The sequence below is a fragment of the Symphalangus syndactylus genome, chromosome 22 (assembly GCF_028878055.3).
Source record: "Symphalangus syndactylus isolate Jambi chromosome 22, NHGRI_mSymSyn1-v2.1_pri, whole genome shotgun sequence".
NCBI lineage: Eukaryota > Metazoa > Chordata > Mammalia > Primates > Hylobatidae > Symphalangus > Symphalangus syndactylus.
Window position 1 is genome coordinate 51,096,819 of NC_072444.2, and position 24,637 is coordinate 51,121,455.

The 24,637-nt window shown below is 36.6% G+C and overlaps 1 protein-coding gene across 6 annotated transcripts in view; it reads right to left on the minus strand.

Moving 5' to 3' along the window:
* PTPN4 (protein tyrosine phosphatase non-receptor type 4) overlaps positions 1–24,637 on the minus strand; it is a 225,799-nt gene that overhangs the window by 77,126 nt on the left and 124,036 nt on the right. For all 6 annotated transcript variants that reach the window (XM_055262390.2, XM_063631301.1, XM_055262386.2 and 3 more), the window contains 2 exons: positions 23,786–23,873; positions 8,816–8,904 (listed from right to left, as the gene is read on the minus strand). In XM_055262390.2, the coding sequence (XP_055118365.1) occupies positions 8,816–8,904; positions 23,786–23,873 (177 nt within the window). The remainder of the gene's footprint in view (positions 1–8,815; positions 8,905–23,785; positions 23,874–24,637) is intronic.

The window sequence follows — 24,637 nt, forward strand, 5'->3', positions numbered from 1 at the left end:
ACTGAAGCCAGGTATTAACTTCATCTATGATGGTATTAACTTCATCTATGATAGTCCTAGATGGCATCTTCTTCCAACAGAAGGCTGTTGCATTTACATTGAAAACCTGTTGTTTAGTGTAGCCATTCGTCACCTAGCTAGATAGCTAGATATTCTGTATAACTTGCTGCTTCACTTTGAACTTTTATGTGTGGAGATGGCTCCTTTTCTTAAGCCTCATGAACCAACCTGCACTAGCTTCAAACTTTTCTTCTGCAGCTTTCTCACCTCTCTTCTCAGTCTTCACATAATTAAAGAGAGTTAGGGCCTTGCTCCGGATTAAGCATAAGGGAATGCTGTGGCTGGTTTCATGTATCCACACCACTAAGATACTCTCCATATTAACAGTAAGGCTGTTTCACTTTTGTATCATTTGGGTGTTCAATGGAGTAGTACTTTCAATTCCTTCAAAAACTTTTCCTTTGCATTCACAATTTGGCTAATTGGTGCAAGAGGCCTAGCTGTTGGTCTATCTTGACTTTTGACATGCCTTCCTCACTAAACTTAATCATTTCTAATTTTTGATTGAAAGTGACAGAAGTGCAACTCTTCCTTGCACTTGATCACTTACAGACCACTGAAGGGTTATTAATTGGTCTAATTTCTATATTGTTGTGTCTCAGCGAACAGGGAGTTCCAAGGAGAGGAAGAGAGGCAGGAATGGCCAGTCAGTGGGGCAGAAAGAACAAATATTAATACAATACCTATCACTTAAGTTTGCTGTCTTATATGGGTGTGGTTTGTGGCATGCCAAAACAATTACAGTACTAAAATCAAAGATCACTGACACCATAACATATATAATAAAAAACTTCGAATTATTGTGAGAACTACCAAAATATGACACAAAGACACAATGCTGCTGAGCACATGCTGGTGGAAAAATGGCAACAACAGAGTTGTTTGATGCAGGGTTGCTACAAACCTTCAATTTGACCACTTGCATTTCTTTTTTCTGAGAAATGTCTATTTTAAAAAATGAATTATTAGGCTGGCTTTTGCTGTTCAGTTCCTTGTTATTCTGGGTACCAGGCCCTTGTTGGATGTACGATTTGCAAGTATTTTCTCCAATTCTATAGGTTGTCTCTATACTGTCGATTGTTTCCTTTGCTGTGTAAAAGTGTTTTAGTTTGATAACCCCATTTGACTATTTTTCTTTTTGTTGCCTGTACTTTTAAAGACCTACCCATGGCCGGGCGCGGTGGCTCACGCTTGTAATCCCAGCACTTTGGGAGGCCGAGGAAGGCGGATCACGAGGTCAGGAGATCGAGACCACGGTGAAACCCCGTCTCTACTAAAAATACAAAAAATTAGCCGGGCGTGGTGGCGGGCGCCTGTAGTCCCAGCTACTCGGAGAGGCTGAGGCAGGAGAATGGCGTGAACCCGGGAGGCGGAGCTTGCAGTGAGCCAAGATTGCGCCACTGTACTCCAGCCTGGGCGACAGAGCGAGACTCTGTCTCAAAAAAAAAAAAATAAAATAAAGACCTACCCATAAAATCTTTGCCTAGATCAATATTCTGAAGCATTTCCTCTATGTTCATTTAGCAGTTTTATAGTTTCAGGTCTTACGTGTAACTCTCCAATCCATTTGGAGCTGATTTTTTATATACTGAGATAAGGGTCTGGTTCCATTCTTCTGCCATAGATATCCAGTTTTCTCAGTACCATTTATGGAAAAGAGTGTCTGTTCCCTACTGTATGTTCTAGGTGCCTTTGTCAAAATTCAGTTGGCTGTAAATATGTGGATTTATTTCTGTGTTCTCTATTCTGTTCTGTTGGGTCTATATGTCTATTTTAATACCAGTACCATGCTGTTGTGAATACTGTAGCTTCACAGGATAATTTGACGTCTTCCACCTTTGTTCTCTTGACTCAGTATTGTTTTGGCTATTCAGGATCTTTTAGGGTTCCATACGATTTTTTTTTTTTAATAGAGAAAGGGTCTCACTCTGCCATCCGGGCTGAAGTGCAGTGGTATGATCATAGTCCACTGTAACCTTAAAGTGCTGGGCTCAAGTGATACTCCCACCTCAGCTTCTGGAGTAGCTAGGACTACAAACACATGCCATTATGCCCAGCTAATTTTTAAAAATATTTTTTATAGAGACGAGGTCTCGCTATGTCGTGTAGGCTGGTATTAAATGCCTGGCCTCAAGCAATTCTCCTGCCTTGGCCTCCAAAAGCGCTGGGATTACAGGTGTGAGCCACTTGGCTCCCCACCCATATGAATTTTGGAATTGCTCTTTCTATGCCTGTGAAGAATGTCATTGGTATTTTGACAGACATCGCATTGAATCTGTAGAATGCTTTGGGTAGTGTGGTCATTTTCACAATATTAGTTTGTCTAATTCATGAGTATGACATGTTTTTCTACTCTTTTTCTGTTCTCTTCAATTTTTTCCCATCAGTGTTTTGTAGTTTTTGTTGTAGACATCTTTCACCTCCTTGGTTTATTCCTAAGTATAACATTTGGTAGGTATTGTAAATGAGATTGAGTTCTTGATTTCTTTTCCAGCTATTATTGGTGTATAGAAACGTAACTGATGTTTGTACATTAATTTTGTTCCCTGCAACTTAACGGAATTCACTTAATAGTTCTAAGAGACTTTCAGTGGAGTCTTTAGGCTTTTCTTTATGATCAGGTTTTCTGCAAAGAGGAACAATTTGATTTCCTGTTTTCCTATATGGATGGCCTTTATTTCATTCTCTTTCCTGACTGCTCTGGCTAGGACTTCTAGTACTATATTCAATAAGAGCGGTCAGCGTGGGCATCCTTGTCTTCTTTTAGTTCTTAGAAGAAAAGTTTTCAGCTTTGACCTGTTCTGTATGATGTTGGCTGTGGAACTGTCATTTATGGCCTTGATTGTGTCAAGATATGTTTCTCCTTTACCTAATTTGTTGAGAGTTTTTATCATGAAGTGATGTCGAATTTTATCAAATGCTTTTTATGTGTCTACTGAGATGACTGCATGGTTTTTGGTTTTCAATCTGTTGATGTAAAGTATTTCACTTACTGATATTTGTATGTTAAACTATCCTTGTATCCTGGAAATAAACTCCACTTGATCACGTGTAGATATGTGAAAAATGTTTCTTTTTCAGGTATTATTGAATTTGCTTTGCTAGTATTCTGTTGAGGAACTTTGCATCTATGTTCATTAGGAATACTGGCCGGTAGTTTTTTTCTGTCTTTTCTTTTTTATCAGACAGGTCTCACACTGTTGCCCAGGATGAACTCCTGAGCACAAGTGATCCTCCTGCCTCAGTCTCCTGAGTACCCAGGACTACAGGCATGTGCCACCACACCTGGATAATTTTTTCTTCTTTTTTTTTGTTAGTTGATTTTTATCACTTCAAAAAATACAAATTTCAATTTGTTGATGCTTTGTATTATTTTTACAGTCTCTACTTGATTTAGTTCTGCTCTGATCTTTATTGCTTTTTTCTTCGACTAAATTTGGGGCTTGGTTTGTTCTGGCTTTTCTAGTTCCTTGAGATGCATCATTAAACTGTTTATTTGAGCTCTTTCTACTTTTCTGATGTAAGCATTTATTGCTATAAACAGCCCTCTTAGCAATGCTATTGCTGTAACTCATAGGTTCTAGTTTGTTATGTTGCTATTTTTGTTTCAATAAATTGTTTTATTTCTGTCTTAATTTCTTCATTGACCCAATAGTCTTTCAGGAGAGTGTTGTTTAATTTCCATGTATTTGTACAGTTTCCAAAGTTCCTTGTTATTGATTTCTAATTTTATTCCATTGTGGTCTGAGAAAATACTGGATATAATTACTATTTAAAAAAATTTTTGAGATTTGTTTTGTGGCCTAACATATGGTCTTTTCTGAAGAGTGTTCCACGTGCTGAGGTGAAGAATGCATATTCTGCAGCTATTGGATAAAATGTTGCTTAAATGTTTATTAGGTTCCTTTGGTCTACAGTGTAGATTAAGTCCAATGTTTGTTTTCTGTCTAGATGATCTGTCCAGTGGTGAATCTGGTGTGCTGAGGTCCCCAACTACTATTGTATTGGAGTCTGCTTCTCTATCTTTAACAACAGTTACTTCATATATCTGGGTGCTCCAGTGTTAGGTACATACTTACAATTGTTATATCATTTTGCTGAATTGATCCCTTTATCATTTGATATTGACCTTGTCTCTTTTTATGGCTTTTTACAAAGTATATTTTGTCTAAAATAACTGCTTCTGTATGCTTTTGGTTTCCATTTACATGGGATTTTTCCTTCCCTTTACATTTAGTCTATAGTGCTTTTTACAGGTGAAGTTGAGTTTCTTGTAGGTAGCATAGAATTCGGTCTTGTTTTTTTACATCCATTCAGCCAGTGTCTAAGTTTTAATGGGAATTTAAACCATATACATTCAATGTTGTTAAGTGTTAAGTAAATACCTATTCTTGTTATTTTGCTAATTGTTTTCTGATTGTTTTGTACATCCTTTATTCCTTTCGTCCTCTTATTGTTTCCCTTGATTATTTGGTTGTTTTTTTTTTGTAGTAATAACCTTTAACTCCTTTCTTTTTCTCATCTACTCTAGATGTATCTTATTTGCTCTGTCAGGGAATTTTGTACTTTTGTGTGTTTTCATGATAGTTCATAGTATCCTTTCACTTCCAGATGTAGGACTCCCTTAAGCATTTCTTGTGAGATCCATCTAGTGGTGATGAATTCTCTCAGTTTTTGCCTATCTCAGAAAGACTTTATTTCTACTTCATTTCTGAAGGGTAGATTTGCTTGGGTGATGTATCCTCAAGTCAGCATTTTTACTGGTTTATCTGCACTCTGAATATATCACCATATTCGCTCCTGGCCTGTAAGGTTTTTGATTAGGAATCTGCCATTGGTCTGATGGGGATTCCCTTATGTGTGACTTGATCCTTTCCTCTTGCTCTTTTTAGACTTCTGTCTTTGATTTTTAACAATTTGACTACGAAGTGCCTTGGAGGAGACCTTTTTGGGTTGAATGTCTGTGGGGTTCTTTGAGCTTCTGGTATCTTAATGTCTCTACTTCTTGTAAGAATTGGGAAGCTTTCAGCTAGTATTTTCTTAAATAGGTTTTTTTTTTTTAATGCCTTTGCCCAACTCTTCTGAAATTTTCAAAATTCAAATATTTGGCTGCTTTACAGTGTTCCATTTGTCATTCAGGCTTTTTTAGTCTTTTTAAAAAATTACTAGGTTATTTCCAAAGACCTGTCTTCAAGTTCAGAAATTATTGTTACTGCTTAATCTAGTCTATTGTTGATGCTTTCTATTGTATTTTTTAATTCATTCACTGAACTCAGTTCCAAGATTTGTTGGCTTTTTTTTTAATATCTCTCAGTTGAATCTCTCATTCAGATAATGAATGGTTTTCTTGATATCTCTGTATTGTCAAGCTGTCTTATATCTCATTGCATCTCTTTAATATCATTATTTTATTTTTCAGGTATTTCATTATTTCTTCTGTCCTTATATGCTGATATCTGCACATCTGGTGTAACAGGTGCTTCTTCCAATTTTATGAATTGGCTGTTACAGGAACAAACTTTTTCTTGTGATGTACCTATAGTGTTGGCTGGATAGGGTGCTTTGGCTTTGGTTCTGGATGGGTGCAGTAGTATAGTCTTCACATTATTTATTTGGCTCTCATCAGTGTCAGAGGTGTCTATGAGTTCCTCAGTGGCTTAGGGTGTAGAGGTTGTGGTGAAGCTGTACTGGGGATGGAAATGCCAGGTAGGTTGGTTCATGGGCACCAGCTGTGGTGATGGCAGGCTGGGCATGCCAGTCCTTGGGTCTCTAGGTGGTATGCATGGTGTCAGTAGTTATCAGTGGGCTATCCCTTGGGTTCCTGAGCTATGCATGTGGGGGACAATAGTGGTAGAGGCAGGGTGGATGAGCCAGTCCCTGGGCCCCTGGGAAGTGCCCACAGGTGCCAGTGGCAGGCAAGGTAGGTCCATTATTGAGCCCCTGAAAGGTGTGTGTGTGTGTGTGTGTGTGAGTAGCTGCAGGTATGGCCAGCCAATGCCTAGACCCCAACAGTGCCTGGGGGTGGTGGCTGAGGGCGAGGCACATCTATTGTCAGGCGCTTAGATGTCATGTGAGGGCCCTCACAGTTCTAAGTGGGGTAGGTCAATCTCTAGGTTCGTGAATAACACATAGAGGTGCCAGCAGCCGGGATGGTCCTCTGTTCAGGCCCTTGATGTTATCACTGATGATGGTGGACAGGACACGTAAATGTCCCTGGAAGGTGTGCTCAGACAGGCCAGTCCTTAGCCCCCCTGAAGGCACGTGCAGCTGTACAGTGGTCTTGCTGCTGGAGGACGTGAATTGCTGTCAATGGTAATGTCAATGGTAATGTCCCTGTGCAGGCAACTCTGAGGCTGTGGTGAGCACATGCTTCATCTCCCTTTATGACGGGTACAGCCTCCCTGGCACACTGCACTGCCCATTCACCAGGGTGAAGGACACTGCATGAGATACGGTCTCGAGGACCTAGCTGCAACCTGGGTGCAGTTAGTCTTGCAACTTTGCAGCCCTCTGTGTGGACATGGAGGGTTGTCAGTGGGGAAATGCAGGAGCTACTGGGCCTCACTGCAGGATGTATTCTGATGGGGGCTGAGCTCTCAAAATGGCATTGTGTTGCAACTGCCTGGGTCTTAGGGGGTGTGTAGAGGGAGTGCAAACTCCCTCTCTGAAACAATGCCATGGTGTGGACTTCAAGCAGCTCCCTATGCTAGTATCATGGCCCATGAGGGCCAAGGGCTCTCTCATATAAGTAGAACTGCAGTAATCTTTGGTGCAAATGTGAACTATTGAGGATCTCTTGCTTACCTTTTCCTTGCAATGGGCAATTCCTCCTGGCTCTCAGGTGATCCTGGCTAGGCTGGCTACTTTGCTTCCCTCTCCTTCTGTGTCTCAGAGGTTCCCTGTCACTTCCTTGTTGAATTCTTCTGTTCTCTTTTAAATGTCCTATTCATTTATCTACTTGTTGATTTGGTCCTTCAGCAAGTAGATTCGTTTATCTACTTGCTGATTTGGTCCTTCTTTGTGGAAGACACAAGTGCCTCCGTCACTCTAGTCAGCCATCTTGAAGTCCCCTCTCTGCTTTCTTTTCTTTCTGTAGATCCAGATTCCTGTCTTATATTATTTTATTTTTCTGTGAAGAACTTCTTTTGACATTTCTCACAAGGCAGGTCTACTGGCAACAAATTTCATCAATTTTTGTTTGTGTGTGTGAAAGTCTTTATTTCTCTTTCACTTCTGAAGGACAACTTTGCTACAGACTTCTAGGTTGGTGGGTTTTTTCTTTCAACACTTTAACCAAAATATTTCACTCCAGTTTCTTCTTGCTTACATGGTTTCTGAAGAGAAATACAACATATTTTTTACCTTGTTCCTCTGGGTTAAATGTGCTTTTTATGCTTTGCTTTTTAAAAGATTTTCTGCAGCATGACTATGATATGTCTAAGTGTGGATTTTTGGGTTATTTAACCTGCGAGGTGTTCTCTGAACTTTCTGCATCTGTGATTCAGTGGCTGTCATGAATTTTGGAAAACTATCAGCCACTATTTTTTCAGATATTTATTTCTTCTGTTCTTCTCTCTCTTTATTCCCATCACGTCTTAAATACTGTTCTTTCATTCCTTTTTCCCATCACTTTTCAGTTTTTGAAGTTTCTATTGACATATCTTCAAGCTCACTCATTTTTTTCTCGTGTATAATCCACTGATAAGACCAAAGGTATTCTTCATTTCTGTTGCAATGCATTTGATTTCTAGCATTCCTGTTTAATTCTTTCTCATAAGGTTTCCATCTCTGTGCTGCTTACATTTCTGTCTGTTCTTGTATGTTACACACTTTTTCCATATACTTTTCCCTTAGTCTATTAATTACAGTTATTTTAAATTTCTGGTATAATACTTCCAAAATTTCTTCTATATCTGGGTCTGGTTCTCATCCTTGCTTTGTTTCTTCAAATTGTGTTTACTGCCTTTAGACTCTTGTAATTTTTTGCTAAATGCTGGATATGATATACTGGGTAAAAGAAAGAAATAAATATGCCTTTGGTGTGAAGTTTTATGTAGACCTGGCAAGGCATAAGGCTATGTTTAATGTTTGTGTACAAACTGTAGGTGTCAAGAGGTTATAATTTACTCTATCTTTGTTTTTCACATCCCTGCTGTCTTCGGGTTTCCGTAAGGGACTCCTAAACAATCTGAGCCTTAAAATTATTTTAGTTGTGATTCCCTGTTATTATTTATGAGCCATGTTGATGTGGCAGTTAGGTGTGGGATAGGGAGGAATCATTCTTTCATCCTGTAATTAGGTCTTAGTGGTTTAGTGGTCTGTGCCTCTTGGCTGTGATCTTCAGTGCTTCTCAGGTCAACCCCTCCTTAGGTGAGATAAGAAAGCAGGAGGGGTCTAAATTGGGTATTTCCATTCTCCCACTTTGGTTAAACTCTGATAAAACCCACACTGGTTAGATGCTGGTAAAACAGTTTGCCCTGGGGGCAAACCTCTGTTAAAAAGACTGGAAAGCTCTGATCATCTTTCAAAAATTCCATAAAAGAAAAATTCGTAAGTAATAGTTTTTAATAAGTAATTTTGAAATAAACTATTTTGGTGTCTTCTGGTAGGTGCTAACTAAATGGGAAAAAGTATAAAGTTTATCTCACAAGTAAAATGACAACATTAAAATAGTTCAACAGCCACTGTTTTTAATATAAATTATTATATTTAGTAATACAGTGGTAAACATAGAAGTATCAATAGATGTTCTTACCATGGAAAGGTATTCATTCGTACCCTGTTCTTATAAATCAGAATTCCTCCTGACATCACTCCAATCATAATCTCATTGTTACTCTGATCCTTCAAAAAAAAATGAATAAAAACATGATAAATCTAAATTAATGGGCTTTGTTAGAGATATATTTTAAAAATAGGATTCTTTTTTTAAAACTAAACATGGCATTTTCAAAGGTTGTAAAGAACTGAATACTAATTAGAAACCCAAATGGTAATTATTACCAAATAAAAATAAAGAACAAATTTTAAACCAAACTGAAATGTCTTATTAAAATTCTTTAATCTAATGCAAAATGGATCTCAGGATTTCCCACAATTTACGACTAGAACTGACTCTTTGGAATAGGAACCAAGAATTCAGAAATCAGAGACCTTTTCCTTAGTATTCGTTTTACCATTCCTAAAACTATTACAATCCATTTACTAAGTAACTGTGATGCTAACATCACAAACATGAATAAAACATGGAGGAATTCAGAGTTTGGTGAAAAGGAACCCAATAAAGCGATATTTACAACATAATGAGATGTCCTATAACTAATACATTAGAAACATCATGAGAGTATACAATAGAGAACAATTCTTAAGAGAGTTTAGAAGACCCCAGAGAAGAACATTTGAATTTGTGCCTTGAAGAATGAGTGAGAGTTTTCATACTAAATGACCCAATTTGAATAGCTAACCTACATTAATGAGAGAATGGGTAAAATAAAAATACATTTCTTAGGTGCTAATTTACCTTGAAACTATTTTGCTTCTTTATTTAAAAGATTCTACAAGTAAACTAATACAGAAGGCACGCTTTTACCACCTACCATTTATTTAATCAGAAGATAGAACTTATTAATAAAATATAAACTAGATTTTATCATTGTCTTCCTAGAACAAATACTTTATAGTATCAATAACTTCTAATGAAATAAAATCTTATTAATCTGTTAGGTAAGATAATACATAAATGGTCAAATGCAACAGTGTATATTAATTTGCATGGCTGCCTTTGACTAGCAATAATCAACATTATTTTAGTACATTATTATCAGAGTATTAAAAAGCATGTTTTAAAGGACATCAATTAGAAGTTTGGATCAAGCTGTGAAGACTGAGCCTAAATGATGCAAGGGTAAATATATACTCCTATTAGACTATCTGCTCCCAACCTCATAAAACATTAGAGAAGATATACATTAGGGAAGATATATATAAAGCAAAAGAATCTGTAATACTTAAAAACAATCTATAACATATGAACATATGTTATCAATGGACCAGACATCTTGAAGAATCCTTAAAGATATAAAGTGGTAGGACTAGATTTACTGACAGGAAAAAAAAATTCATAAAACCACAGCCCAAACTATGCAGGAAAGGGACTGCTCTACGTGGAGGTAAAAACGGAAATGAAATTTTCAGGTGCGAGTTCAGTTACCATAGATAAAAGAATTAAGAGAGGCCTGCAAATTACTGTCAGGAGAATCAGGTAGGGAGTAGCTGTGGTAATTAACTCTGAACAGTCCCACAATCCCACTCCAACTGGATTCAACTACAGGAAAGGAAAGTGTGAAGCCTGTCTAAAACCGCAATTGTGGACAGTAGGTCCAAAAATTTAGAATTACGGGTAATCCTCAGAAGGAATGAATGGAGAACCCCAGACTGAAAGAGGCAAACTATAGGCACATTGTAGCTGGCTTTGTATTCCTTCCCACCTTAACCATCACGTAAGGCAGGCTACAGTAAAGAGAAATAGCATTTGCAACCAAGTGAACCAGAAATCACAAATACAAAAGAGAGTACATAACCAAAAATCACCAAGTATTTGTGGAAAGCTAATACCATTAGAGAGATATACCAAACCCAATAAACAGAGAAGCCAATCAAGATACAATGTTAGTAGAAAAACAAGTTTAAAAAATAACATATTCAGAAATGTGTAGGAACTCAAGTTTTAAATTATAGATATCTAGACTGAAGTGGCAGTTCCCAAGGCATTCCTAGACTTGGGTAAGATAAAACGAGAGAACAAGTATTATAGCCTTTAGGGACACAAATGTTATTAATTCCAATGTCTAGAAAAATACACTTTGACCACCTTAATTTAAAATACCTTATTTTGCTTTTCTTCATATCACTTATTAATACTGTACTATAAATCTATTAAATAAATTATTCACTAGAACCCAAGTAACAAAGAGTAGAGCTATTTATTGGATTCTTAGGCATAGAAAAAAGTACCTTGCAGGCATCAAAAAAAGTACCTTGTACTCTTTTGCAGCATGAATGGCTCCGTATTATTACTGTCTGTATGAAAATGTCTTAGCTGTTTAGCTTGGGATCCAAGGCCTTTTACATAACTAATCCCATTTCATCTCTCCTCCCTAACTGGTAAAAATCTTCTACCCTAGCCAGGCCATTTTTATGATATGTTTTGTGTGCCCACAATTACGTGTTAAAAGTGTTCTCATATCTCTGATAATATCTCCCTGCCAAATCAAGCCAAACCAAACCAAAGTCTAGATTACATCCATCTTCTCAGTAAAAATTTTATTAGCCCACATCTACTTGTTTCTCTCATATTTATCTGTTTCTTAAACCACTTATCTGAAAGACCTAATTATCGTAGAGATAAGGGCTGAGATTGTGCATAACAGTGTCTTTCAAACTACATGTGGAAAAGGACCAGTTATGTTTTGTTGTTTTTGTTGTTTAAGTTTCCAATCTGTCAGCTATTGATGCTTTTGCAAAACACACTAACATGCTTTATGTCAGACTGCTATAAAAGTAGCTAAATCTTACACTTAATTTCTGCATGTGTCTCTTCATGGACCAATTACAGTTTACAGACTGGCAACAGTCTGTGGATCATACTTGGAACATCAATGAACAATCACATCATTTCACACTCCTCCAAAGAGCCTACTTATCAAATACGTTATTTGATTTCTGATGGTAATTTTATGCTTACACTTATCCAGTCATATCACTAGAAAATGTTTAATATAAAATCAGATTATAAAGATTTGTGATGAGCTTTAACTATGTAGTTATCTTCGGAACTATGACTAAATGATAATTAAAGTGGAGAATTTATAATACGCAGTGGCTATACGGTTTGAAAATGTAAATTCAGAGCAACTATGAAAAAAGAAAGAAAATGGGAGATAAAGTTAAAATTTTTCATTGTTCTAGTAATAACTGATATGGTAATTATAAGTACTATCTTTAATTACAGGATAGCATGAAGCAAATAAATAATTTTAGGATATGTGAATTGTAGAATTCTTTGAGCCCTAAGAACCAAAATATTCTGTGTATCTCAATATAGATATAGAAACTAGTAAATTCCCAACTCTGTTCACTTAAAAAGCCTAGAAACAACGACCAACCCAGTAGGAATAAGCATCCTTAGCACCCACACTGAGATTTTTGAAATATCATTTTCCATTAAAAGGGCTTCTTGGAGAAATGGCTAATTTCATGTCTGTGGCAAAACATCTTAAAAACACTAGATAGCATAAAAGCTATCAAAGACTAGACCAAGATCATGTCAAAAGGACTTAGGAGGCTGGGTGTGGTGGCTCATGCCTGTAATCCCAGCACTTTGGAAGGCTGAGGCAGGTGGATCACTTGAAGTCAGGAGTTTGAGATCAGCCTGGCCAACATGGTGAAACCCCGTCTCTATCAAAAACAAACAAACAAAAAACAAAAATTAGCTGGGTGTGGTGGTGTGCACCTTTAGTCCAGCTACTTAAGAGGCTGAGGTGGGAGAATCACTTGAACCCAGGAGGCGGAGGTTGCAGTGAGCTGAGACTACACCACTATACTTCAGCCTGGGAGACAGAGTGAGACCCTGTTTCAGAAAAAAAAAAAAAAAAAAAGACTTACAAGCCAAAAGAAGACCACTCCCCATTGGTGACCAAAGATGGGCTAATTTGAGCTTTAATAAGGAGAATAATTATACTGTATTAAATCTTATCAGTAATATCTAATCCACCACTTCATATTCATTACCTTGAAAACCAGGTAAATAAAAGGAAAAGAATCAAACATTCTTTTCCATGTGTTTTCTATATGAACTATACCACTGGGTAACTGAATAGTAAAAGAAAGAAAACGACCCCTTATAAAATCATTCCAGCAAATAAATAAAAACAAAAATATATTAGGGTATCTCCATTTTGCAGCTTTCAATAAATTAATGGATCTAGGCATCCAGCCTAAATAGCTGCTAGCACAGAATAAGAGCAAAACCCAGGCATTATGCACCACCTGAAAAAAGAACGTAACAGACATCAATCTTGAATCTGAACATGCTGCTAGATTAAGCTGCCAATCTGCAGGAAATAGGACAGCAAATTATGTTGAATTACATTATGAATATGTGATCAAGTAAAATCCAGACTGTAAGAAACTACAGGTAAAATAATCCAGTGCTTCACAGGTAAATTCTAAGCACAAGAGAAGAAGCAACAACCTGTAGATTAAAAAGAGAGATCTCAGTTACTGTGAGTCAAATAAAATACACTAAACAACAGCAAGACCAAGCTACAGTTTCTAGCAAGGCACACTTGGGTAATAAAAATTATTTAAAAAAAAATACTATGTAGGAAGGAGCTGTTATTGGGAAAAGGTTTCTGGAGTAACTGGCAACATTCTACCACTTGAACTGGGTGGTAGTTACAAGGATGTTTGCCTTACAGTAATTCAGTAAGATATACATACCTGTCTGTGTTTTATTTTACAACAGTATGTTTAAAAAAAGCAGGAAAAAAAGATATTTAAACTGAATATGAATAGATGTTCTAACATTTTCTGCGCATACCCTAATTGTTCATTTCACTTTCTCTTGTGGTGTATAGACTCCCATCTCTTCCTTTTTTTTTTTTTTTTTTTGAGATGGAGTCTGGCTCTATCGCCTAGGCTGGAGTGCAATGGCGCCATCTCGGCTCACTGCAAGCTCTGCCTCCCGCGTTCAGGCCGTTCTCCTTCCCCAGCCTCCAGAGTAGCTGGGACTACAGGTGCCCACCACCACGCCCGGCTAATTTTTTGTATTTTTAGTAGAGACGGGGTTTCACCGTGTTAGCCAGGATGGTCTCGATCTCCTGACCTCGTGATCCGCTCACCTCGGCCTCCTAAAGTGCTGGGATTACAGCCGTGAGTCACTGCACCCAGCGTTTTTTTTTGTTTTTTTTTTTTTGTTTTTTGAGATGGAGTCTCGCTCTTGTCGCCCAGGCTGGAGTGCAGTGGAGCGATCTTGGCTCACTGCAACCTCCGCTCCCAGGTTCAAGCAATTCTCCTGCCTCACCCTCCTGAGTAGCTGGGATTACAGGCTTCCACCACCACCACGCCCAGCTAATTTTTGTACTTTTAGTAGAGACGAGGTTTCACCATGTTGGCCAGGCTGGTCTCAAACTCCTGACCTCAGGTGATCCACCCACCTCGGCCTCCCAACATCTCCTCCTTTCTTTGGAGACTACTACACTATACACAAACTAATTACCTAGGGTACTTGAATGTTCTGACCTCTCTACTATCACATGTTAACAGTACAATAACTCAAACCCACTCAATGTTATGATGTACATAAGAACAACATTAATTTTACGCAGTGGAGACAGCCGTTAATTTTCTTAATTACTTTTAATTATAAAATAATTTCAAAACAATATACAACAATTTCAAATATCAAATAAGAAGTCAAAGACTCCCCTCATCACCTTCCCTGCCTCCTTCCCTCATTCCCAGAGATAATCGCTATTAACACTTTGGTGTATATTTTCCTCTATCTTTTTACAACTTTTTCTAACACATCTATAAATATTTTAAAGAATGGAGTTTCAGTAATGGAAGTGAGCAAAGATTATATTCATATTAATATTTGCCCCCCAAAAGATTTGTACAAATTTATATTTCAACAACGTATTAGAGTGTCCACTTTCCCATATTGAGGCAAAAAATAGTTATTTTTAATCCTTTGAACTTTTGCTAATCTGATAAGATTGGTATCTCCTTGTTTTCATTATTAGTGACAAGTGCGTAATATTGGTCATCAATATTTCTCCTGTGAAATGTTTATTGTATCTGTATGCCATATGTTTCTACTTACAAGTTTTAAAAAAATTATTCCTTTGGGAAACTCTTTATAAAACATGAATATTAAAAAATTTTCTGTAATATATGTTGAAATTATTTTCTTTTATCCTGTAGCAGTATGTTCTTTTCTAATATATCATTTGTTTAAAATTTTCATGTCTGTCTATTTTTAATGTAGTTAGGCATAAAGGCTTACACATTCATTAATGATGAAAAAAATGTTTGTATGCTTTCTATAGGCCTAATGGAGTAAGAGAATGCAAACAAATTATTCAGTGAAAATGAAAACAATTAGTGACCTATCTATGCTTTCATAAAGATGCTTGATATAGAAAGATGGTTGACTAAAAATAAAATAATGCTACGTCACAATGAGTGAAAGCACACATCAGAATTATGGAAAACCACTATGTGATTTGAGTACAGTAGAGTGACATGGATAAAGTCATATGTATAGCTCCAATCTGAGAAAAGAGTTCCTTTCTCTGTTCCAAGAGATTACATTTGTAAATTGTTTGATTATTTTAATGGATCTGTCAAAAAGTCTTCAAATACATGCAGGTTAAAAATGAGGTTTTGGAAAGAAGCTATAAATTAGCTCTTAATACAGAAATAGGGATTATATGGTCACATTACTTAACTTTTCCGTGTCTCATTTTCCTCATCTGTAAAGTGGAGATAATAATACTCCTGCCTCACAAGGCTGTTGTAAGGATTAAATGGGATTAATACATAAAGCACTAAGAAGGATGGCTGGCACGTAGTAAACGCTATATAGGTGTTTCCTGTTATTATTATCTGTGTCCTACAGAGCAAAAGTCCTCAAAATTACTGTTCTCAGTTTTGTTTTTTTTTTTCATATTCTCTCATCACTCTTTGGCCATCACTGCACCTCCAAAACTGCTCTTGAAAAGTCACCAGTGACCTCCGCTTTTCTAATCCAGTTCTCTGTCCTCATTTTATTTGACCTAACAGCATCATCTGACAAAGATGACTGCTCCTGATTTACTTGGCTTCAGAGACACACATTTGTGTCTTTGATAGAAAGAAAGGCTCTCCTTTCTGAATGGCTGCTCCTTCTTGGTCTCCTTTCCTGGCTCTTCTTCATCTCTTCAAATTCTAAACATTGAAGTGTTCCAACTTTGAGGACCTATTCTCTTCAGTGTCTACTAAATTTACTCCCTCAGTGCTCTCATTTCATGATTAACTATTAACTATATGCTAACAATTCCCAAATGTATTATTTCTAGTCCCGACTTTTCCTCTCAACTCCAGGTCCATAAATGGAATTGCCTACCCCTCTTTCATGAGGATTTACGTCTCTTCAAATTTAACATGTCCCAAGACAAATTCTTGACTTATGCTCCTACTAAATCTGCTTCTCCCAGGTCTTTCCCAACTTAGTAAAAGTTCAGGCCAAAAGCTTTGGAATAATTACCAAATCCTTTTTCTCTCACACCCATAGCCAGTACACATGAGTAAAAGCTGTCACTTCCATATTCAAAATATATTCAAAATCTGATTACTGTCCACCACCCCAATACTACAAGAACCATTACCTTTCACCTGGATCACTCCAAGAGTCTCTTCCCTTAGTATCTTATAGTATATTCTCAAAACAAAAGTCATTGTTATATTTTAAAAATGTAAATTCACAACATGTCTTTTATTGCCTCAAAACTCTCTAATGGTTTTGATTATAATTAAAAGCCAAAGTCCTTAAAATGTTTTATAAAGATGTGGTGGCTCATGTCTGCAGTCCCAGCACTTTGGGAGGCTGAGGCAGGTAGGATTGCTTGAGCTGAGAAGTTTGAGACCAGCCTGAGCAACACAGCAAGACTCCATCTCCACTTAAAAAAAAAAAAATTCAACAGGCATGGTGACACATGCCTGTGGTCCCAGCTTCGTGGAAGGCTGAGGTGGGAGGATCACTTGGGCCCGAGAGACCAAGGCTGCAGTGAGCTGAGATTGCACCAATGCACTCCAGCCTGGATGACAGAGCAAGACTCTGCCTCAAAAGAAAGAAAGACAGGAAAAAAAAAAAAAAGTCTTATAAAGTTCTTGTCTGCTTTGATCTCATCTCCTAATACTCTCCTCTCCTTGTTCGCACTACACAAGCCATACTAAACTCTTAGCTATTATTTGAACTGCTATATACACTATTTCATTGCTCTTTCCTCTGCCTAGAATAATCTCCTCCCAGATGTTTGCATAGCTCTTTCACATCTGTTTACCTTCTCAGTGAGACCTTCCCTGATCCCTCATTTGTTTGTCTTAATTCCCCTTTCTCAGCTTAACTTTTCTTCATAGCATCTATCAATATCTGACATATGACCTACTTAATTTTTTAAAAGAACTGAAGTACTATATAGTAAAATGCACATTTCTTAAATGTACAACTCAAAATTTTACACACATACATACACGTACCTATTTACACTCCAACATAACCATCACAAACCAATATATAGAACATTTTGAAAAACCCAGAAAGCTCCCTCATGAGTCTCCCAGTTAATAAACATTCCTCCAGAACTGACTGCTATTCTGACTTCTATCAATATAGATTGGTATTTTGCCAGTTACTGAACTTCAATGGAATCAAATAGTATATACTCTGATATACCCATAATTGTTCATTTATAGTTTTGTTTCTTGCCCCACAGAATGCAAGCTTTGGGAGGGTTCAATTTTATCTACTTTACTCACTGCTATATCTACAATATCTATAAATGAGACGATATTACTGCATGCAGCCAGAATCGAAGTCTATGTACTCTACTCAACCTGAACCATAGATAAATCTTCAGGAAAAAGTCCTCCCCTACAAAAGCAAATTCAAATATAAGCAGCAGCAACTATTGCACCAGATGCACAGATACAATGTAAGCACACGGGAAACATGAAATAGCAAGAAAATACGGTATCTCCAAAAGAATACAATAATTCTCCAGCAATAGATCTTAATCAAAAAGAAAATTTCAAATCCCAGCATGAAACAAAGAATTCAAATTATTGACTTGAAAGCTCAGTGAGAATTCTGAAAAACAATACAAATAAGTCAGGAAAACTATTCAGGGTATGAATGAGAAATTTACCAAAGAGATATTTTTTTAAAGAACCTAATAAAAATTCTGAAGCTGTTTCATGCCTGTAATCCCACACTTTGGGAGGCCAAGGTGGGTGGATCACCTGAGGTCAGGAGTTCGAGACCAGCCCGTCCAACGTGGTGAAACCCCATCTCTACTAAAAATACAAAAATTAGCCAGGCATGGTGGCGTGCTCCAGTAATCCCAGCTACTGGGGAGGCTGAGGCACAAGAATCACTTGAATCTGGGAGGCGGAGGTTGCAGTGAGCTGAGATCACACCACTGCACTCTAACCTGGGCAACAGAGCAAGACTCCATCTCAGAAACAAACAAACAAACAAAAACTGAAACTGGAGAATTCACTGAAAAAAATACAAGATTCATTGGAAAACTTCAACAATAGCCTACATCAGTCCAAAGAATGAATCTTGGAACTTGAAGACAGGTCTTTCAGAATAATCCAGTCAAACAAAAATACAGAAAAGAGATGAAAAAAGAATGAGCAAAGCCTTCCTGAAATTTGAGGCAAGATAAAGTGACCAAATTTACATGTAATTTGTATCCCCAAGCAGATAATAATGTAAAGAGGTGTTCTCCATGGAACATTATAATCAGACTGTCTAAAGTCAAACTTCAGGAACAAATCCTAAAAATAGCAGAAGTGTCTCATCACCTATAAAGAAAACCCCACCAGTCTAACAGTGAATTTCTCAGCAGAAATGTTATAGGCCAGAAGACAATGGAATGACATATTGAAAGTGCTGAAAGAAAAAACCTGCCACTCAAGAATACTATATCCATCAAAATTATCACTTATAAATGAAAGGGAAATGAAATCATTCACAGACAAATAAATCCTGTGGGAATTCTATACCACTAGATCAGTTCTACAAGATATGCTCAAGGGAGTCCTAAACTTGGAAGTGAAATGATAACCTGTACCACCATGAAAACACACAAAAGTATAAAACTTAACGGGTAAAGAAATACAAAGGAGGAAGAGAAAGGACTCAAACAGTATCACTACAGAAACCCATCAAAACAACAAACTATAGGAGAAAAAGAAACACAGAATACATGTAATAACCAGAAAACAATTAACAATATGAAAAGAACAAAACCTCACATACCAATAACTTCGAATGTAAACAGATCAAATTCTCCTCTTAAAAGACACAAAAAGGCTGAATGGATTAAAATACATAATTCAACTATATGTTTTTTAAAAGACACTCAGTTTTTCATTAAAAACACATATAGACTGAAAATAAAGGGATGGAAAAAAATACTCCACACAAAGGAAAACCAAAAGTTAGGAGTACCCCAACTTTTATCAGATAAAACAGATTTTAATTATTTCAAGAACAGTTAAAAAAAAAAAAAGACAAAGAAGGTCATTATATAATGATAAAGAGATCAACCCAGTAAGAGGACATAACTATTCTAAATATATATGCACCAAACATTGGAGTACCTAGATTCATAAAACAAATATTACTAGATGTAAAGAGAGACACACACTGGAATACAATAATAGTAGGGGCCTAACACCTCACTCTCAGCATTAGACAGATCTAGAAAAAAAATAAAGAAACATTGGACTTAAACTGAACATTAGATCAAATGGACCAAACAGACACTTACAGAACATTCTACTGAACAATGCAGAATATGCATTATTTTCATAAGCACATGGAACACCTTCCAAGATAGGCCATATGTTTGGCTGCAAAACAAGTCTCAACAAATTAGTTAAACAACATGCTTCTAAATGACCATTGGGTCAATTAAGAAATTAAGATGGAAATAAAAAATTCTTTGAAACAAATGAAAATGGAATACAACGTAGCAAAACCTGTGGGATACGACAAAGGCACTGATAAGAGGGATGTTTACAGCAATAAATGCCTACACAAAAAAAGGAGAAAGATTACAAGTTAACAGTCTAACAATGCATCTCAAAAACCTGGAATAGCAAGAACAAAACAAACCTAAAATTAGTAGAACAGAAATAACAAAGATCAGAGCAGAAATAAATGAAATAGTGACTATAAAAAATATGATGGATAAATGAAACGAAAAGTTGGTTCTTCAAAAAGATAAACAAAATTAATAAACTGCTAGACTAACCAAGAAGACAGAATATCCAAATAAGTAAAATCAGAAATGAAAAGGAGACATTGCAACTGATACGACAGAAATACAGAAGATTATCGAGACTTTTTTTTTTTTTTGAGACAGAGTCTTGCTCTGTCGCCCAGGCTGGAGTGCAGTGGCATGTCTTGGCTCACTACAAGTTCTGCCTATGGGGTTCACGCCATTCTCCTGCCTCAGCCTCCCGAGTAGTGGGGACTACAAGTGCCCACCACCACACCCGGCTAATTTTTTTGTATTTTTAGTAGAGACGGGGTTTCACCACATTAGCCAGGATGGTCTCGATCTCCTGACCTCGTGATCCGCCTGTCTCAGCCTCTCAAAGTGCTGGGATTACAGGCATAAGCCACCGCGCCTGGCCCATCAGAGACTATTACGAACAACTACAAGCTGACAAACTGGGAAACCTAGAGGAGATGAATTCCTGGAAACATATAACCTACCAAGACCGAATCAAGAAGAAATAGAAAACCTGAAGAGATCAATAATGTGTAGTGAGATTGAAATCAGTAAAGAAAGTCTCCCAACACAGAAACGCCCAGGACCAGATGGATTCAAAGCTGAATTTCACCAAACACACAAAGATGTAATAACATTCCTGAAACTATTCCAAAAAAAAACTGAAGAGGAGGGAATTCTCCTAACTCATTCTATAAGGTCAGCATTAGCATCACACCAAAACCAGACAAAGATGCAAAAACTAGAAAAAAGAAAACTACAGGCCAATAATCCCTGATGAACACAGACACCAACATCTTGAACAAAGTACTAGCAAACCAAATCCAACAGCATGTTAGAAACATAATACACCACAATCAGATACAATACATTATATCAGGAATGTATGGATAGTTCAACACACACAAATCAATAAACATGATATATCACAAGAACATAATAAAGAATAAAAACCATATGACCATCTCAAAAGACATTGTAAAAGCATTTGAAAACTTCAACATCTCAACAAATGCACAGAAGGAACATACCTCAAAATAATAAAAGCCATATATGACAAACCCAAAGTCAACAGCATACTGAACACAGAAAACTTGAAATTGTTCTCCCTAAGAAATGGAAAAAGACAAGGATGCCCACTTTCACACTCTTATTCAACATAGTAGTGGAAGTCCTAGCCAGAGCACTCAGGCAAGAGAAAAAAGGAAAAGGTATCCAAATTGGGAAAGAGGAAGTCAAATGGCCTCTTTTTGCTGATGATATGATCTTATATCTAAAAAAACCTAAAGACTCCACCAAAAATGCTTAGATTTCATAAATAAATTCAGTTAAAATCAACACATAAAAACCAGCAGCACTTCTATACATCAATAATGATCTAGCTGAGAAAGAAAGCAAGAAGGCAATCCCATTTACAATAGCTACAAAAAATACCTAGGAGTAAATTTAACCAAGAAGGTGAACGATCTCTACAAGGAAAACTACAAAACATTGATGAAAAATTTAAGATGACACAAACAAATAGAAAAAATCCCATGCCTTTGGAACTGAAGAACTAATAATATTGTTAAAATGACCATATTGCCAAAGCACTCTACAGATCCAGTGCAATCCCTATCAAAATACCAACATTGTTCTTCACAGAATTAGAAAAAAAAATCCTAAAATTCATATAGAAACAAAAAAAGAGCTCAAATAGCCAAAGCAATCTGGAGCAAAAAGAACAAAGCATCAAAATACCCAATGTCAAAATATATTACAAGGCAACAGTAACCAAAACAGCACAGTACTGATATAAAAACATACACACAGACCAATAGGACAGACTAGAGAACCCAGACACAAAGCCAAATATTTACAGCCAACTGATCTTCAACAAAGTCAACAAGAACTTACATTGGGGAAAGGATATTCTCTTCAATAAATGGTTCTGAGAAAATCAGATAGCCACATACAGAGGAAGAACACTGGACATCTAGCTCTTATCATATACAAAAATCAACTCAAGACAATTAAAGACTTAAGTGTAATACCCAAAACTATAAAAATACTAGAAGAAAGGACAGGATCTTACTGTCACCCAGGCTGGAGTGAAGTGGCATGATCATAGCTTACAGAAGCCTTAGACTCCTGGGCTCAGCTGATCCTTCTGCCTCAGCCTCCTGAGTAGCTGGGACTACAGGCATGCACCACCATGCCCAGGTCATTTTTTAAATTTGTAGAGATGAGATCTCATTATGTTTCCCAGCCTGGTCTTGAACACCTGGGCTCACACAGTCCTCCTGCCTCACCGTCCCAAGATGTTGGGATTATAGGCATGATACATTATACCCGGCCCCTTTTTATTTTTCACCATAGTTTAATTCATATATTTCAAGTTCCATCTGTTTTAAACTTTATTATAATAAAAAACAAACTAGTTACACAAATACTGACCAGTACATTACATTTTTAAGAATCATGTTCAAAAGATATAGGCCCTAAATAAGGAAGGAAAATAAAGGGGCATATTTTAAAGAAAGCAGAAAGTTGAACTTAAAAGTTGAAGGAAAGAAAAAAAGAAAGCTGAAAGTTTCTAACAGACACATTTTAAATGGAATCAGACAAAAAGATTTCCAAGTAACACTCAGAATTACAAGATAAAATCATCTGAGGAAAGCAACTCATCTGGTCTGTTAAAGGAAAGATTGACATAAGCTTTGTGAAACATAAGAACTAATGTTCCTCTCCCAGAACATGGTCAGGTAAGGTCCTAAAGGATAAAACCATTACATGAAGTAGAACTTTGGGTACTTCAACAACTATCTGTGTACCTGTGAGTGTCTGTGTATTAAAATGATTGAAAATAATTATCTAAGAAAAATATTGGCTCTGAATTCCCTTTCAGGCTGATATCCTTTTTAGGCTCAACTACTCGTTCCCAAGAGAAGATAAACGCTATCACCAACTCAACTGATGATTATAATTCCACTTTTCGCTGGGTATAGAACAGCTGTACTCCAAGTACTTTTGATAAAGAACTCAAGAAAAACATGAGGAAACACACAAATACAGGATAAACACTCACAAATATGCTTATGCCAGGAGGTTACCAGTTTTTCAAATGCAGCAATGTTTGACACAAGGGAAAAGAAGTTACACAGTATAATACAGAAAAAGTCAGTGACTATAAATTCCACTTCAATACAGGGAGCGGGGAGAGATAAAAATATGTTAATATGCTCCATGTTGTGCTTTATAAATAAAAACTCATAATAGTGCTATTAAATGATGAAAACAAAGTAAGTGCACTAATACAGGCCTCAGTGATGTGAGAACATTTTTAATGGTCATTATTATAAAAATATACAAAAGCCACTTTTCCTATAGCTTAACAATTATATTTTAAAATAAATATTCTAAAGATACTATATCTTATGGTCTGTAAAAATATCTTTACATATAAAACACTACTTTGAAGAATCCACATTAACCATCCTTCACATTCAGGAATTGAATCTTAAGTTATTGTGAAAATACTTAAATTCAGAGGAAATTTTCAGTCCAGCTATGTCAGCAGCAATCAAATTCCATTTGTTATCTAATCTTAAAAAATGTTATACTGAGTAACAGAGCCTAACTCAACAACATCGAAGTAAGTTTTCTTCACTTACCCTTGCATAGTGGAATTCAACTCCATAGAGTTCTAAGGTACGTGCTGTGTTTAGGTAATTAAATTCTGCCTCTGCAGGAGATAAGCCTCTATAAAGACATCATTAAGTTAAAAATTAGATCAATCAATCAATCAAATATGGCTAAATTAGAAAAAGGCTATTTATCTGAAAAAAACTGAGCAGTCTAATTCAATCTACAAAACAACATGCAGGACTACTCCTCTAACTTACCTGGAGGGCACACTTTCAGTAACCCAAATTATTATTTTCCAGAATACTATCTTATTTTCTAGAAATACAAGAATACACCAAGTTTTTAAAGCTCCTATTTATATGGATGACTATAACAAAACCCCTCACTTTTAGATATAACTTAAAAGCAGTATTTCTCAAAATTTGGTTCATATACCATATCTGCATTTAAATCACACAGGGTATCTCTGAAACCTGCAGATTCTAAGCCAACCTCCAGGGCAGTGCTTCTCAGAGTGTGGTGCACAGACAGAAGTTGATTCACAGTATGGAACCTGAGTGTTGGAGGCTTGTATAGCAATCTGCCTGGGTAATATCTGTTAGATCTAACAGTAAAAAACAAAACAAAAAAAACAAACAAATGAGGACTTGTATTTTTTAGTCTTTGTTTTCTTTCTCCACTTTATTTTTCTAGTAATTAATTTTTATTATATTCTACAAAATATAAGTAACACAATAATGACAGCTGGGGGGAAGAAATCATCTTTCATCACAGATGGTTTAAGAAGACTATTCTGTAGGGTCTGATTTAGAAAGGATGAGGTCAAAACTGTTTATATTTAACAAGAATACCAAGTGATTCTTATAAACACAAGTTGA